General features: G+C 36.2%; 1 protein-coding gene and 1 pseudogene across 2 annotated transcripts in view; one reads left to right on the forward strand and one right to left on the reverse strand.

Annotated features, from left to right (window-relative positions):
• CLPX (caseinolytic mitochondrial matrix peptidase chaperone subunit X) overlaps positions 1 to 16207 on the forward strand; it is a 46773-nt gene that overhangs the window by 8861 nt on the left and 21705 nt on the right. Inside the window, exons 4-6 of one of the 2 annotated variants that reach the window (XM_059697981.1) lie at positions 8625 to 8779; positions 10619 to 10778; positions 12404 to 12445. In XM_059697981.1, the coding sequence (XP_059553964.1) occupies positions 8625 to 8779; positions 10619 to 10778; positions 12404 to 12445 (357 nt within the window). The remainder of the gene's footprint in view (positions 1 to 8624; positions 8780 to 10618; positions 10779 to 12403; positions 12446 to 16207) is intronic. The other variant, XM_059697989.1, reaches the window with a different exon arrangement.
• Positions 231 to 3238, reverse strand: LOC132227801 (deoxyuridine 5'-triphosphate nucleotidohydrolase, mitochondrial-like; annotated as a pseudogene).

Raw genomic sequence — 16207 nt, forward strand, 5'->3', positions numbered from 1 at the left:
CGTCAAGGTTTTGGGTTCAATCCCTAGTCAGGGTACATACAAGAATAAACCAATGAATGCTTAAATAAGTGGAACAACAAACTGATGATGTCTCTCTCTCTCTCCCCCCCCTTTTCCTCTCTCCCCCCTCCCTCCCTTCCTCTCTCTCTAAATAAATTTTAAAAATTTATTGAATGAAAGGCTTTGCTTTTAATTTATAAAACAAAAAAATAAGTTGTTGAAGGGGTAGCATTTAGTGAATGAAATAATATAGTTCTGAGAGGAGGGATCTGTGATTGATATACATTTGATTGAAAAAAGAAACTGTATTAGGTTACCATGCATATATATACCACAGTCAAATGTAGAAAAACACAAGAAAGTATAAGTTCTGTGATCCCAACAGGGTACCCTTTCTTTGATATAAGAACACCAAATATTTTTAGAAGCTAAAGCTATTAAGTTCACAGAAGTGCAAAACACTAAACAAAAACTCTTTATTTTTAAGAAAAAAGTACATTTTTTTTCATTTTCTGTTCCTGGCATCAATTTTCATTCTTTCCAGTGGAATCAAAACCTCTTGAACACCTTTCAGTGTCATCCAAAAGTTGAATTTCCTCTATTTCTGGTTTTAAAAATCCATTCACAAATGAGCTGTGTAATTTGGTCACCCTTTTTTACTTCAAACTTTTCTTTGCCAAAATTAAACAGTACAACAAGATTTGCTATAATTTTCATTTATGACACCAGCTCCTACATCTATGAAATGTTTGCAGCCAAGACAGAACATGAAGCTACTCTTCCATAGCACCCAGAAGGAAGAGCTATCTGAATGTTGGTTTTCGCAAGGGTTTTCTCTATAGGTGGTACTGTATAATCATAGGCACTGTACAGGCCATAGCCTGCTACCCATGCAGATCCCTTGGTCGGGCAGTGGCATGCTCCAAAAGCCTGGCAAAGCCACTTGCTGAGAAATGGCAGGTATCTCTTCAGAGCACAGCATGGCAGAGCAGAACAAGAGTGGTGAGGGGGGTGGAGGGAGAGGCAGAGGAGGAACGAGAAGGTGCAGGGTCGGTTTTTGTAACCATTAAGCTATACAAGAACCAAGGCTTGCTTATTCTGTATTTATTATTCTGTTCTTCACCTACCTATTGATAGTGTCATAAAACTGGAGAAGTGGGTCATTCAAATATTAAGGTATTTTCCTTCTTTAAGTACTTTTCAGAGGAGCTATGCTCTCAATTCTAGAAAATGTCTAATAATCATGATTCAGACACTAAGAGAAAGAAGAAATTAACAGTCCTACTTTTGCTTAGTGTCAGTAATTCTCTCTGAAATGCAACAGATATTTTGTTTAATGAATCAAATAACTAATTTCCTATATGATCAGAGTTAATGGTAATGACTTGAGTAAATTACATTATACTAACATGTCAGCCTTCCTATACAGTCCAATTATGAAAAGGTTGATGGTAAGGTATGGCAGAAGTTTCAGTTTCTGATTATTAACTGGAGAGGATTCTCTGTAGTCTAACCCAAATAACTTCAGTTTCACATTTATCAGTGCTATTAATTGGCCACTATATGAAAAAGTACTATATGTAGCATGTTTTTACAGTTTTAGAAAGACTTTAAAGTAGGTCCATTCTGTAGCTGCAATGTTAGAGGTTCTGTTTGTAGTTTTTACCTAGTAAGAGGTCAAAGAGAAAAATCAATCTGAATGAACAGTAATTTGAATTGCAGTATAAAATGAAAGTAGTAGAACTGGATGATATAACTTCTAAATAACATTTTCTATTAACAAAATTTGGTGTGATATACTAAAGTTCTCAAAAATCTGAGAATTGCTCAATTCATAATGGTAATGTCATATTATATATATATATTTTTTTTAATATTTTTTTTAATAAACTAGGTCCTCTCAAGATTAAGTTTAGTTTTCTTTTATGCAGTGTTTTCAAAACCTGCCAGGTCACTGTTGTTTAACAGTGATTAAGTGAACACTTTAAATATTAAAACTATATTTTTAAAAAAATGAGCACTAAGGGTGGTTGTTAACCATAGATTCTCTCTTTCCCTAGAGATTAACATTCTGTAGGTATTGGGTAAGATCCTAGAATCTGTAAATATAATAATGAGACCAAGTGTGGAAAACACTATACACTAATCAGCTCAGTTCTGAGGTGGTCTATTTTCTTTGGGACTTCTAATGAGGGAGGGGGATGTGGAAGAGAAAAGTAAAAGAAGAATACATACTCAAACATCTGTTGAGTCAGACACACTGCTGGGCTCAGAAAATTCACAGATGAGCATGACACTGTTCCTGTTTTCTGATCTTTACTACTGAGGAGTAACAGGCCCCAGCAGTGAGACTAGGCCCTCCTCCTTTGTTTTTTTGACCCATAATAAAAGTCTCTTCAGAATGAATCCCTTTTGAATGCAGTGGATTTTCTATCTACTTATTGAAAATTTGATCATCCTAGTTCTAAATAGCTTTATCTTGGGTGATTTATTTTATTTAAATCTGTATTTATATAGTTATTAGTTCATAAACATCTTTTAAAAATATTCTTAATTGATTTTAGAGAAGAAAGGAGAGAGAGAGGAAACACTGATGAAGAAAGAGAAACATTACTTACTTGGTTGCCTCCTGCAGGCCCCCCTATTGGGGATGGAGCCTGAAACCCGGGCATGTGCCTGGACCAGGAATGAAACCGATGACTTCTCAGTGCATGGACCATTAGTTCAGCCAACTGAGCTACACTGGCCAGGGCCATAAACATCTTTTTATGTGCTTTTTTGTCACTTATAGTTCTTTTATGAATGGCCTGTTTGTCTACTTTTTTGTCATTTTAAATTCTTTTTAATTACCTGAGGAATACACATATATGTCCCTCTTCATGAAAAAGTAGAGCGTTATAGATAAAGTTAAAGATATATTTTGTAATATATCTTCATTGAACATAAAACTTTTTAAAAGCATAAGTGCTATCATATTCAAGTTTTTGTTTCTTTCAACTCAGCAATGTTTTGAGAGCTATATATGTTAATACATACAGGTCTAGTCCTTTACCTTCTTAAAAATTTTTTTGAGGTTTTAGTTTGTTTTTTTTTAATCCTTACCCAAGGATGTTTTTTATTGATTCTAGAGGGAGAGGAAGAGAGAGAGAAACATCTGTGTGAGAGAGAAACATTGATTGTTTGCCTCCCATATGCCCTGACGGGATCGAACCCACAACCTTTTAGTGTCCAGAACCATGCTCCAACTGACTGAACCACCTGTCCAGGGCTGTGTCTGACTTCTTTTATTTAGCACTAGTGGCCTGATGCACAAAAATTCGTGCAAGAGTAGGCCTTCCTTCCTCCAGCTGCCGGCACTGGCTTCCCTCCATGGGCTTCCCTTCGGCACCCGGGCCCTGAGCTTCCCTCCTCCGGCAGCCAGCAGGCACCCAGGACCCGGGCTGGCTTCCCTCGGGCTGCCCACAGGCACGCGGGGCCAGGCTGGCTTCCCTCTGGCCCCAGCTTCGTCAGGAAGGACTTCCGGAATGACACCCAGAAGACACCCGGTCTAATTAGCATATTACTCTTTTATTATTGTAGATGTTTTCAAGGTTCATTTGTGTTGCATTATATATCAGTCCTTCATTGCTTTTTATGGTTGAATGGTAGTATTTCATTGTCCACTCATCTATTGATGGACATTTGAGTTGCTTCTACTTGTTAGCTATTATGAATAATGCTACAGTGTCCAGGCCAGTGTGGGTAAGTGGTTAGAACATTGGCCCACGCACTGAAGGGTCATGGGTTCGATTCCCAGTCAAGGGCACTTACTTAGTTTGCAAGTTTGGTCCCTGAACCCATTGGGGTGCATACCAAGCAATGTGTCTCTCTCACATTTTTTTCCTCTCTCTGTCTCTCCCTTCCCTTTCTCTCCCTGTTTCTCTCTTGCCCGCCCTCCCTCCCTTCCACTCTGTAAAAAAAAAAAAAAAATCAGTGGAAAAATTATCTTCAGGTGAGGATTAACCAAAAAAAAGCAATGCGACTATGAACATTTGTGTACACAACTTTTGTGTTTTTACTTGGGCATCTGCTTAGGGATGGAATTGCTGAGTGAAATGGTAACTATGTTTAGCTTTATTAAAAAAAAATTATTTTTAGTTTTTATTTATTGATTGGGGGAGGGAGGGAAGGAAGGAGGGAGGGAGGGAGAGAGAGAGAGAGAGAGAGAGAGAGAGAGAGAGACATTGATTTGTTGTTCCACTTATTACTTGGTTGCTTCTCGTATGTGCCCTGACCTGGGATCAAACCTGTAACCTTGGTGTATCAGGCGGATGCTCTTACCAACTGAGCTACCTGGCCAGGGCCTATGTTTTTAAGAAACTGCCAAACTGTTTTTCAAAGAGACTTTACCATCCTACAACCCAACTAACAATGTATAAGGGTTCCAATTATTCCACATCATTTTCAACACTTATCTGTCTTTTTTATTGTAGCCATCATAGGAATTTGATTTATATTTCCCTAATGAGTAAAGATATTAAGCATCTTTTAATGTGTTTATTGGCCATTTGTATGTCTTTTTTTGGAGAAAAGAATAGTATTTAAGTCCTGTGTTCATTTTTATAAGACCAGTGCTCTAATCCTGAGCTATAGGGCCCACTCCTATGTTCATTTTTAAATTGGGTTGTCTGTATTGTTAAGTTATGAGTTCTTTATATATTTTGAATGCTAGATCCTTATCCAGATATGTGATTTGCAAATATTTTCTCTCATTCTATGGGTTGTTCTTCCCTTTTAAATGCTGTATAGCAGGAGTGAGCAAATAGTAAATATTTTAGGCTTTGTGGGCCATATGGTCTCTATTGCAACTATTCTCCTTTATAGTTATAGTGCAAAAACAACCACAGACAATGTAAATGAATGAGGACACTGTGTTCCAATAAAACTTTGTATATGGACACTGAAATTTGAATTTCCATTGTCATTTTTAGCTCATGGACCTTGCTGTATATATTTAATCTAATAGGTTTGTTTGTAGTAATGTTTGTTTTCTTATAGTGATATTACTCTTGCTTGTCTTTGTTGAAATAAAATACCATTTTTATAGATACCATTATGAATATATAGAAAATCATCAGAAATTGAAATTAATAATAGCTAAGAAAGTTGATTATAATGACTAAGATATACTATTCTTTAGCCCATTTAAAAAATAACTTGTCAAACATGAATAGACTCCCCTCTTTAATTTAGAGCCTTTAGTTGTTTTTATTTTTATGCATGTAATACTTTTTGAATGCTTACTGCACTTATCTGTCTCATAGGGCGGAAATTAAACTTTTCTGCAGTGTTTTGGAAATTTTGTATTGGACCCTGAAACTTGTTTAAAATCATGAGAAATGTTCATTGAAACAAATTTCCTAAAAAAGTTTTTACTAAGGTAGACTTTCTGTTGTTGGCATACTATACAAGCATGTTTACTGGGATCAGTATTCTGTATATAAAGGAATATAGGATACTTGTAGTAATAATTTAAAGAAAAGAGATTTAGCCCAGCCAGAGTGGCTCAGTGATTGAGCATTGAACCGGGAGGTCATGGTTTGATTCCCAGTCAGGGTACATGCTGGGGTTGCGGGCTCCGTCCCCCGTGAGGGGCATGCAGGAGGCAGCCGATTGATGATTTTCTCTCATAATTATGTTTCTATCTCTCTCTACCACACACACTAATAACAGGGTAATGTGCTAATTAGACTGGACGTCCTTCCGGACAAAGCTGCGGTGGCAGGGGCCAAGGCAGAGGCAGTTAAGGGCGATCAGGCCAGCAGGGAAGGGCAGTTAGGGATGATCAGGTCGGCAGGGGAGTGGTTAGGGGCAATCAGGTTGGCAGGGGAGTGGTTAGGGGCGATCAGGTTGGCAGGCAGAGGGAGTTAGGGGCAATCAGGCCAGCAGGCAGAGTGGTTAGGGGCGATCGGGCAGGCAGGCAGGTGAGTGGTTAGGAGCCAGCGGTCCCGGATTGCAAGAGGGATGTTGGACATCCCCCGACAGGTCCCGGATTGGAGAGCATACAGGCTGGGCTGAGGGCCCCCCCACACACACATGTGAATTTCGTGCACCGGGCCTCTAGTGTATATATATACACTATATATATATATATATATATATATATATATATATATATATATATATAGTGTATATATATATATCTAAACTAATAAAAGGGTAATATGCTAATTAGAGCAAACGTCTTCCTGATGTCCATCCAGACAAAGCCCCAGGAGCTGTGAGGGCCTAGGGCCAGTGGTAGCATGGGAGAGGCGCGCTGTGGGGGAGGAGGCTGCACCAAAGCAGGAGCAGGAGTGGAGGCGGGGCCACTGTGGGAGTGGTAGCGGAGGAGGCACCTCCCCAGGAGCAGAGATGGGGCTGTAGGGCCAGGGTCGCGGGAGCAGAGGAGGCGGCGCTGCCGCGGGATCGGGAGTGGAGGCAGGGCTGCGGGAGTGGAAGCAGGAGTGGGAGCGGGCCTAAGCAGTCAGTAGGACTTCCCCTGAGGGCTCTGGACTGTGAGAAGGGGCAGGCCGGGCTGAGGGACCCCCCCACAGTTCACGAATTTTCGTGCACCAGGCCTCTAGAGAGAGAGAGTGTGTGTGTGTGTGTGTGTATGTAAGTAAATAGAGGGTTCTAGCTGGTTTGGCTCAGTGCTCAGTGGATAGAGCATTGGCCTGTGGACTGAAGGGTCCTGGGTTCAGTTCCTGTCATGGGCACATGCCTGGTTGCAGGTTCGATCCCAGTTGGGGGGCATGCAGGAGGCAGCCAACTGATGGTTCTCTCTCATCATTATGTTTCTCTCTACCTTTCCCTTCCTCTCTGAAATCAATAAAAAAAATATTTTTAAAGAAGGTTTTATCCCCTTATAATTTAACAAATTTAATTTTGTTTTTAAGAGTAAAATATGCATTGCAATGCTTTTTTTAAAAAATAAGCATTTCAATAAATAAAATTGAATCTTTGAATTTGTGTATATGTTGAATATGTTTCAGTGTAAAATTGTATTGCAAATATTCAAGTGGAATTTAAGCAACCCTTTAACAGTAAGCAAAAAAGGATGATTGTTGATGTTTAATCTCTTCCCCTTTGACCTAATTTCTTTAGAGAAATGTTTTGTTTGTATGTTCTCAAGCCAGATTTTCTTGTCACACAGTCTGAATTAAATCAGAGGCTTCTCTGCCCTTTAATCCTTGCCCTGTTTACCATCACTAACAATTGTAAGCTGGTGCCTCCTAATATAGGGGCACTGACTTTTCCCTGTTGATGGGAAATGGTGATAATGTGTTTGGGCTTGGGTTAATTGAAGGTACTTGGAATAGTTTGATATTTTCTTTAGGTAATCATTCTGTCTTCTGGTTTAAAATTTGCTGCTATAATTTATCCCGAATGAATTTTTAATTGGCCTGTGTTTAAGAAGGAACACCTAAGAATCAAATTGATTGGATTAATAATTACATTTATGTTTCAGTTGTGGGATTGTCTATTTTATAAAATTTAGATTATTTTCTGAAGATTTAAGTGTATTTGCCAGGGAAGTTTTTCTTGTAATCTGTTATAATATTTCCAAAGGAGAGAGATTATCATAGTTTTAAAAATTATTTTAAAACTATGTTTAGTTTTATTAAAATTCACCTTAGTTATATTACACAAAAAATATATTACCTAGACCTACCAACATGTTACCAGTTTCTATGCATCTTTTGCTTTGAATCTGTGAATAGTGTGTATGGGTTTCTCTACTATCATGCTGCTTTCTGAGTTCCTTAGTTACCTTCAGTAAGGGTAGGCTTAGAAAAGGTTAAGAGTTTATGGTCATATGTCTATATCCTAAAGCTGTGTTTTAGAAAGAGAGAAAGGAAAAAGTCACTTTTGATTTAACACAGGATATTATGTAGTTGATGTATTGCCATTAAGAAAGCATTTTTACCCTCACTTTTAACTGCCCTTGTGTTGTTTTCAAAAGCTGTATGATTATCTTTAAATGAAGTAAATATGACTGAGAATATTGTTACTTTGTTAGTTTCTCAGTGGTTTTTAAGTCAGAGACATAGGAATCAGTGGAAGTATTAAAGATAAAAATAAGGAAGGTATGAAATAATTTTATCTTTTTACCAAGTTAGTTTTAGGCTTGAAGAACCTAAAAAATATACTTTTTTATATTTTGGGGAGATTAAAATAGATTTCTCTCTCTCTCGACTTCTGTGTATGAAATTTTTAATAAAATATTAGGGAAATAGATTAATTGTATTTTACTTTTTTTACAGTTCACATATTTCAATGAAATAAACAATATTTTAATATTCTTATGGTGGTTTTAAAAATTAACTTTAGTGTTTGGGAAGTTGAAAGGTCAATCAGTCTTTTCTCTTAATGTGTTAGATTATAAAATGACAGAACCTAGTGGAAATGAAGAAAATGTAGTTGACTAAATTCATCTATCTTTATCATCTGTCTTAGATGTAAACTAGGCTATTGGTTTGTGGCTAGTGGAGTGAACTACAAGCCTACTTTTTGTCAAGTACATAGTTTTATTTTTCATTGAATCTTTGAGGTGAAATACTATTTGAATTATTTCTTTTTCTCTGCTGACTCTTCTTTTACAGCATCCACCCGTTTTGTGAAGTGTGAAAAATGTCATCATTTTTTTGTTGTGCTATCTGAAGCAGACTCAAAGAAAAGCATAATTAAAGAACCAGAATCCGCAGCAGAAGCTGTAAAATTGGCATTCCAACAGAAACCACCTCCCCCCCCCAAGAAGGTATACAGTCTTATAAGCATTTGATCTTGAAAGCATTTCATTGCTCCCCTCTCCTCAGTTTATAGTGTATCCTAATACTAGTACCTAAACACATATTCTAAGTTATTAATATGGACTATATTTGGCCAAATTGTTTTTGATATTTGATACTTGGAATTTAGGTATGGAGTTCGTTGCTTTTTTCCCCATGTCATGATTACTCTATTCAGTAGCAATGAAATGTAGTTGGATGATTATTAAAATAGTGTTAATACTAAATTAATCTAAAATGATAACCTTCAAATAGAGCAACTATGGATTTATTTTTGTTAGTTTGACCACCTAAATAATACCAGCCTGCAATTCCCCTCCCCCCATTAAATTAGTCTATGGTAAAATAGCCTCAGGCTAACAGTGGAAGCGAGTAATTTTTTTTATGGCACTCTCCTCGATAGCTGTGGCTTTTGTGTTATGGGCTCTTGCCAGGAGTCTCAGACAGATTGTGATTTGGCTGTATGAAACACAACAGAGTGTGCCACCAGCCCCATTGGGTGGGTACTTGATGTGCACCTTCTGAGAACAGGGAGCCCTGCTCCTGGGCTGTGTGCCCTGTGTTCTGGCCATGTTTCAGATGTTTGTACTCTTCGCTTATTTCTCATCCTCTGTCTTGGTGTAGCTTTCTTCAACTCTATTTTGATACCAATGCATTTGTCTCTTCATCTAAACGTGCTGTGGCAGATTTAATAATTCATGAGTGTAATTTGTGAAGAATGAAGATTTTTGTTTTAAACCTAATGCATATGGTCAACAACTAAAGAATTTGTCATGTAAAAATAAATGATGTAATAGAAAATGTAGCTATTAAGCTTTATATTCTCCCTTGATTTATATACACTTTAGACATCCGAGTCAAAGTTCTAGAAAATAATTAGGCAATTTAAATTTTTTTCCAGAGTTAGTTAATATTAACAGTTAATTTCTATTTACTGAAAGCTGAAGGAATTTACCCCATGTCCCAAGCTGTTGGCAGTATCCAAGAATCAAATAGAACTTTAGTTTTTTCGAAGAATAAAGCTTTTATATTGCCATGTAGATAAATAAGTAGCTTTAAAGTTAATATCAGAAAAAGCTAAATGCTTGTATTAAAACGCATAGATACTGGTAGTATAATGGCTTTTAATTATATTGTGCCTATTTTTTAAAAGGATACTTTTATGTATTTTTAAAATATGTTTTTATTGATTTCAAAGAGGAAGGGAAGGGGGGATAGAAACATCAATAATGAGAGAGAATCATTGATCAACTACCTCCTGCATGCCCCCTACTGGGGATTGGGCTCACAACCCGGACATGTGCCCTGACCTGGTTCATAGGTCAACAGCTCAACCACTGAGCCACCGCAGCCGGGCAAGGATACTTTTATATATATTGTCTTCGTGAAGAATATTATTCCTATGATTGAGAAAGGTTTAGAAAGGATTAATTGTAATGTTTACATTAATGATAATATCTTTAGACTCTTGGTGGCATATGTAGGTATTCTAAGTGACTTTCATATTAACTTTTAAAAATTAGGATCAATGCCATTGTTTATAGAATAGAAACTAGCGTAGCACTAGAAGAGGCCAGTGATACTTTGTTAGGCTAGAGAACAAATAAATTGTGTTTTTGTACATGTAGGGTTTGGGACCTTGAATCATTGCTACATAATATATCATGCCCTTGCATTGTGTTTTTGATGATGTGTCTTTGTTCAAATTTAAAACTGGAAGCAAATATGCTCACTGTATAACTTTCTTTTAAATGTGTGTATTTTTATGATAGCTCACATTAAATTATTCATACCTGATTATTTTTCAGATTTATAACTACCTCGACAAGTATGTTGTTGGCCAGTCATTTGCTAAGAAGGTGCTTTCAGTTGCCGTGTACAATCATTACAAGAGAATATATAATAATATTCCAACTAATGTGAGGCAGCAAGCAGAGGTTGAGAAGCAGACATCATTAACACCGAGAGGTTAGTGTTTTGACAATTGACCAACATAGAGATTACTATGCCTAGAAGTAATCCTTATTGCAACTCCTTGTTTTTGTCTTAAAATGCTTTTAGTATAGTACAGCATTTTTCAAAGTACTGAAATGATTTTGGCATGAAAAAAGTTAATAGATATTAATAGAAAATACCAGAGTGCATTTAACTGTATTGTTTAAAACTTTTTCTTTTAGTTATATGTGCATGGGTTCTCAGTCACAGAGTAAAATGTATTTCTTACCAAGGTTCTCAGTGAAAAATGTTTGAAAGTTACTGAGGTAGAGCTTGACATAACACCTTTGAATTATAGACCTCACCACAACTAGTTCCCTATGAACCTATCTTTGCAGTGCTCTTTTTGACTGAGTTCTCTTCTCTTTTGAGTTCAGGATACAGAATTTCATTTGCCTAAGTCATATACCTATATATATAATTCTTGGAGAACATATAGCACTCTTTTCTTTTTGGACCCCAACTACAGTGCACAAAGTTAGGGGCAAATTTGTAAGTGATTCAAAGTATAATTCCTATTAATGATTGATTCTACTATACCAATAAACTGTGTAATCTCAACGTTCTATGCACAATAATGTGTCATGTATATTTTTTATAGAATAGTTTATTGATTATGGGAAGGAAGGGAGAAAGAGAAACATCAATGTGAGAGCACAACATCGATTGACTGCCTCCTGCACGAACCCTATCCAGAATTGAGCCTGCAACCTCGGCAAGTGCCCTTGACCAGGAATGGAACTGGCAACCTCCATGGTGCACAGGATGATGCTCAACCAACTGAGCCATACTGGCCAGGGCAATGTGTGTTATACTAATAGAATGACTTTACTTAAAAAAAACTGAATAGAGTAAAATGTTAATATTTAAAATTTTGTTGTTGTTATGGGCCATGGAGTCCTGATTTCTTACTTAGGCCTATAGCTATCATTTTATATTCTTTTAGTCATCATTTTACAATTTAAGGGAGTTCTGCTAACTACTTACATTTATAAAAGTACAATATCTTTTGATTACTTTCATTAGCTACTAAATATAGAACTAGCTCAATGAAAACACTTGTTCACTTGTTGAACTTACTGCAAAATAGTTATGTGGTAGCATCAGTTACTCTGTTTTTAGAAAGCGTAAGTCATAATAACTAATGAAGATTTAAAACCTTCATTTTATAAGGTCCAAATAGCACGGCCTAGTCATGAAGCAAAAGGATTTTTTCTGTTTTCTTCAGTCAACAAATCAATAATTAGCTGTTCTAGTCCTAGAAAAATACATGGTTATAAAGTATTTATAGTATGAGGGGTTTAAACTCTTATTGAAGACTTAAATTATTACTACTCTTTTCTTAAAATAGATACCAACTTTATATTTGACAAATGTGAACAATAGCAACTGGACAGCCATCATTAAGTTTGCTTGGGTTGTTGTTTTTTAATGTAGAAAGGATGCAGCATATAGATTCTTCATAATGTTTGAAAAGCTAAAGTAAGTTAATGAACATATTCTTTATTTGCAAGAGACAAGAAGTGGACTACTCCTTGTTTGTTCCCCTAAACAAATATATAATATTTTCATGTTGCCATTTTCATCCTCTTTCTTAGAGTTAGAAATAAGAAGACGAGAGGATGAGTACAGATTTACAAGTAAGTGACCTTTCCTCAGGTCCTCTGTAATCATTCTTCCCTTTGAGATTTACCTCAGTGAAGTATGTCAGCAATAGTAATGGGGGACATGTATTTGTTTGTGTATTACCAAGAAAGATATTGTATATTATATAAACATGTTTATCATATATGGTATATATAACTTTGGAATAGTTTTTCATAACTAATTTGTGTAGTTATATATATATATATATATATATATATATATGTATATATTTTTTGCTTTACAGTTAGAGTTGGTATGCATAATTATAAGTGACAGAAATTTTGGGAAAAGTCGATTATTTTATGGCTACTCTTTGCCAAAAACCACACTTTATTTCTTAGTGTATATGAAGCTTAGTGTAGCTTGTAAATTATGAATAAACCCAACTCACTGTTTCCAGCCCTGGATTGCCTCTATAAGCATCAGAAGGTCTGATAGAGGGTGTGGAACAGGGGTCCTCAAACTTTTTAAATGGGGGGCCAGTTCACTGTCCCTCAGACCGTTGGAGGGCCAGACTATAGTTTAACAAAAACTATGAACAAATTCCTATGCACATTGCACATATCTTATTTTGAAGTAAAAAAACAAAACGGGAACAAATACAATATTTGTATTTGCATGTGGCCCGCGGGCCGTAGTTTGAGGACCCCTGGTGTGGAAGGACCTGATACATCAAGGATAGTGGCTATTCTGATGTCTTGCACCCATTCCTTTGGAGGTGGATATAATTGCTACACAGAGAGGGTGAAGATTCCAGGGATATCATAAAAAGATTTATGTGGCCTTTGTTTCAGTAATTAAAATAACAAACACAAGTAAACAGATAATAAACCAGTATGAACATTTTTCACTTATTCACTTAAGTTTGATACTTTTACTTTGCCTTTGACTAATCAGTATTATATACCTACTAATTGAAGTGGTACTATATATATAGGATGTGCCATGAGAACATAATCAGTTTACCAACTCTGGCATGAGATTTATTTTAAGTAATAGAATGATATTATCTCTAGTTATTTTTAAATTGTATGGAAATGATTATACCATGCATGATAAAATTAAGAAACACAGTAAGTGCAGTAGAATTAGATTACATGTAAGACTGTGAGATCTAAATAATACAGTTTAAGTGCATGTATAATACATATTTTATAACCGAAAAATATAATCAAATATGCTGTCAATATTCATAAATTTGGGCAGATGGCTTGTAAAACTAGTAAAGAAAAATTTATAGTGAATATAAATATATATATGACATATGTAGTGATTTAATGTAATTTAAATGTTAACAAGTAATACTACTTACAAACTTAGGTAAAAGTAATTTATAATTATATATATATTGATTGACTTGGAAATTAATATATTCAAAGCTTAAATAGAATTTATTTTCAGTATAATTTAGTCTTGTCCTATGTGGAGTTTTAAGTTCTAAAGTTAAGGCATTAGGCCAAAGATATATATAATCAAAATATTCTTGACAGTTCCTTTGGAAATCACATGATACCAACATACTACATAATAAAACTGACGACTGATGGTAGATATACCCCATGCCATAAAAATTTACAGTCTGTATTTGGAACAAAGTGACTGGAAACTGGGACTGCGACATTATTCAGGTCTTGTCCATGAGCTTGTTCATTTCCTTGTACAAAAAGAAGAGAAAACCAACTTAAAAAAAAGATGATAGTTTTTTCTCCATCATTGGAACAGGTGTTTTTCTTAAGCTGAGCATCAGATGAAACAGTTGGCTTGCATTTAAGGGCTATATTATAGAAATAATTAAACACTAGCAAAATAGCAATGCTGATAGCAAATTCTTCTATGACACTTATAAAACTACTAGAGGCCGGGTGCACAAAATTCATGCACTTGGGGTGGGGGGAGGGAGTCCCTCACCCCGGCCTGCACCCTCTCGCAGTTCGGGAGCCCTTGGCGGGGAGCGGGCCTAAGCCAGCAATTGGACATCTTTAGTGCTGCTGCGGAGGTGGGAGAGGCTCCCACCACAGCCTGCACTCACCAGCCTGAGCCCAGCTCAGGGCTTCTGGCTGAGTGGCGTTCCCCCTGTGGGAGTGCACTGACCACCAGGGGGCAGCTCCTGCACTGAGCATCTTCCCCTGGCGGTCAGTGCACATCATAGCGACTGGTCATTCTGCCGTTCAGTCAATTTGCATATTAGCCTTTTATTATAGGATCTGCCAGGCACATATATTACATATATTAACTCATTTAATCTTTCCAATACCTGTAAGACAAAAATGTATTTTCACTCTCATTTTATAGATGAGAAAATTGAAGCACAGAAATTTTAAGTAATTTGTCCAGGGCCACACACAGCTGATGATGTTCATGCATCTAATCACTGTGCTAGCCTGCCTGTCCATCGTTCTGCTCATTATAGAGAGGTGCTTTTGCAGGTGGAGATATGCAGAAACAGAGACTAACCAAAAGAACAGGAGAGTTATCTCAAGTTTACTGTGGCATATTTTCATAAAATGTAATAATTAACATAACTGTTCTGCGCTATTTAAAGTATTCCTCTTTTTAAAACTTAAATCATTGAGTAAGTTAAATACATGCATCATGTGACTCCATTGTAGTTAATGTGCTTCTTGCGACTTAATTCAAATTATTCACCTAAATTATTTTTTCCTTATGGGACAGACCTATACTTGAGCCAGCCTCTTCTTATATTGTCACAATTTCTATCTAGATTTTGCTGAAATTTAAAAAACAAACAATTTTGTTAGGGACAACTAGCTAACTTCACTAAAATAGGGGACTGCATTTTTTTTGCATGATGTGGATTGTAATGAGGCATAGCATTGTGAGTTAGTCAGTCATTAATTCTCAACTGTAGTGCAGTTTATTTAAATTCAAATGCTTATTAAATCCTATTATTTCTGATGAGTAGAATAACACTTTACCTTAAGTGTGACTACTAAGATAGTTTGAAAGTGACTGCCAGATGGAAAGGACCATAAATATTTGTGTCTGCTCACACTATTGGTTTCATTAAAATAATGCATTGGAAAGTACTGATATTCTTAGCCCATTTATTAGAAACAACCTAAAAATAAATTCAGAATATATAAGCAAGTATGATTAGTTTTAGAGATCTGCTGATAAACTGATAGTTCACCAACAATATCAGTCCCATCTACTTAAGCTTTGTATCTTTAATAAAGAGACTAGAAAGATCCAGTGGAGATTCTATAAAATTAGATTCAGATAGGGCCAGGGATAGTGAGTCTTACCATATTTGGTTTCTCTGGGAGACTCACAGAATTATTCTTAGATGTGGAAGAGACTGGAGATCATATGGCTCAGTATTTTCACTTTATAGTAAGGTAGCAGGCCCAGTAAAGTTAAGTGACTTGCCATGGACCTATGAGACCAGAACCAAGTTCTCTATTTCTTAGTTCAGTGTTTTCCTCTACAGCTATGTTTCTTTTCATATGTACCGAAAACAAAAAAAAAATCTTTATCTTTCAGGTGCCTCCAAATCAATTGCATTTTATTCTTATACTTAATTGTTTCCATTTTATAGATTAGGAAACAGCACTAAGTTTATAGACCTGCCCCAAATCATATAGCCATTTACAGACAAAGGATCAAAACTAAGGTTTTCTGACTCCTTACACTGTTCTCTTTCCATTATATTGCCTTCCCTTGAGTGAAGGGCTTTCTTCATACAGGTTTACATAAATAAGGAGGGGAGGATAAAAAGAATCAATTTTCTTTGC

The sequence above is a fragment of the Myotis daubentonii genome, chromosome 1, assembly GCF_963259705.1.
Source record: "Myotis daubentonii chromosome 1, mMyoDau2.1, whole genome shotgun sequence".
Lineage (NCBI taxonomy): Eukaryota > Metazoa > Chordata > Mammalia > Chiroptera > Vespertilionidae > Myotis > Myotis daubentonii.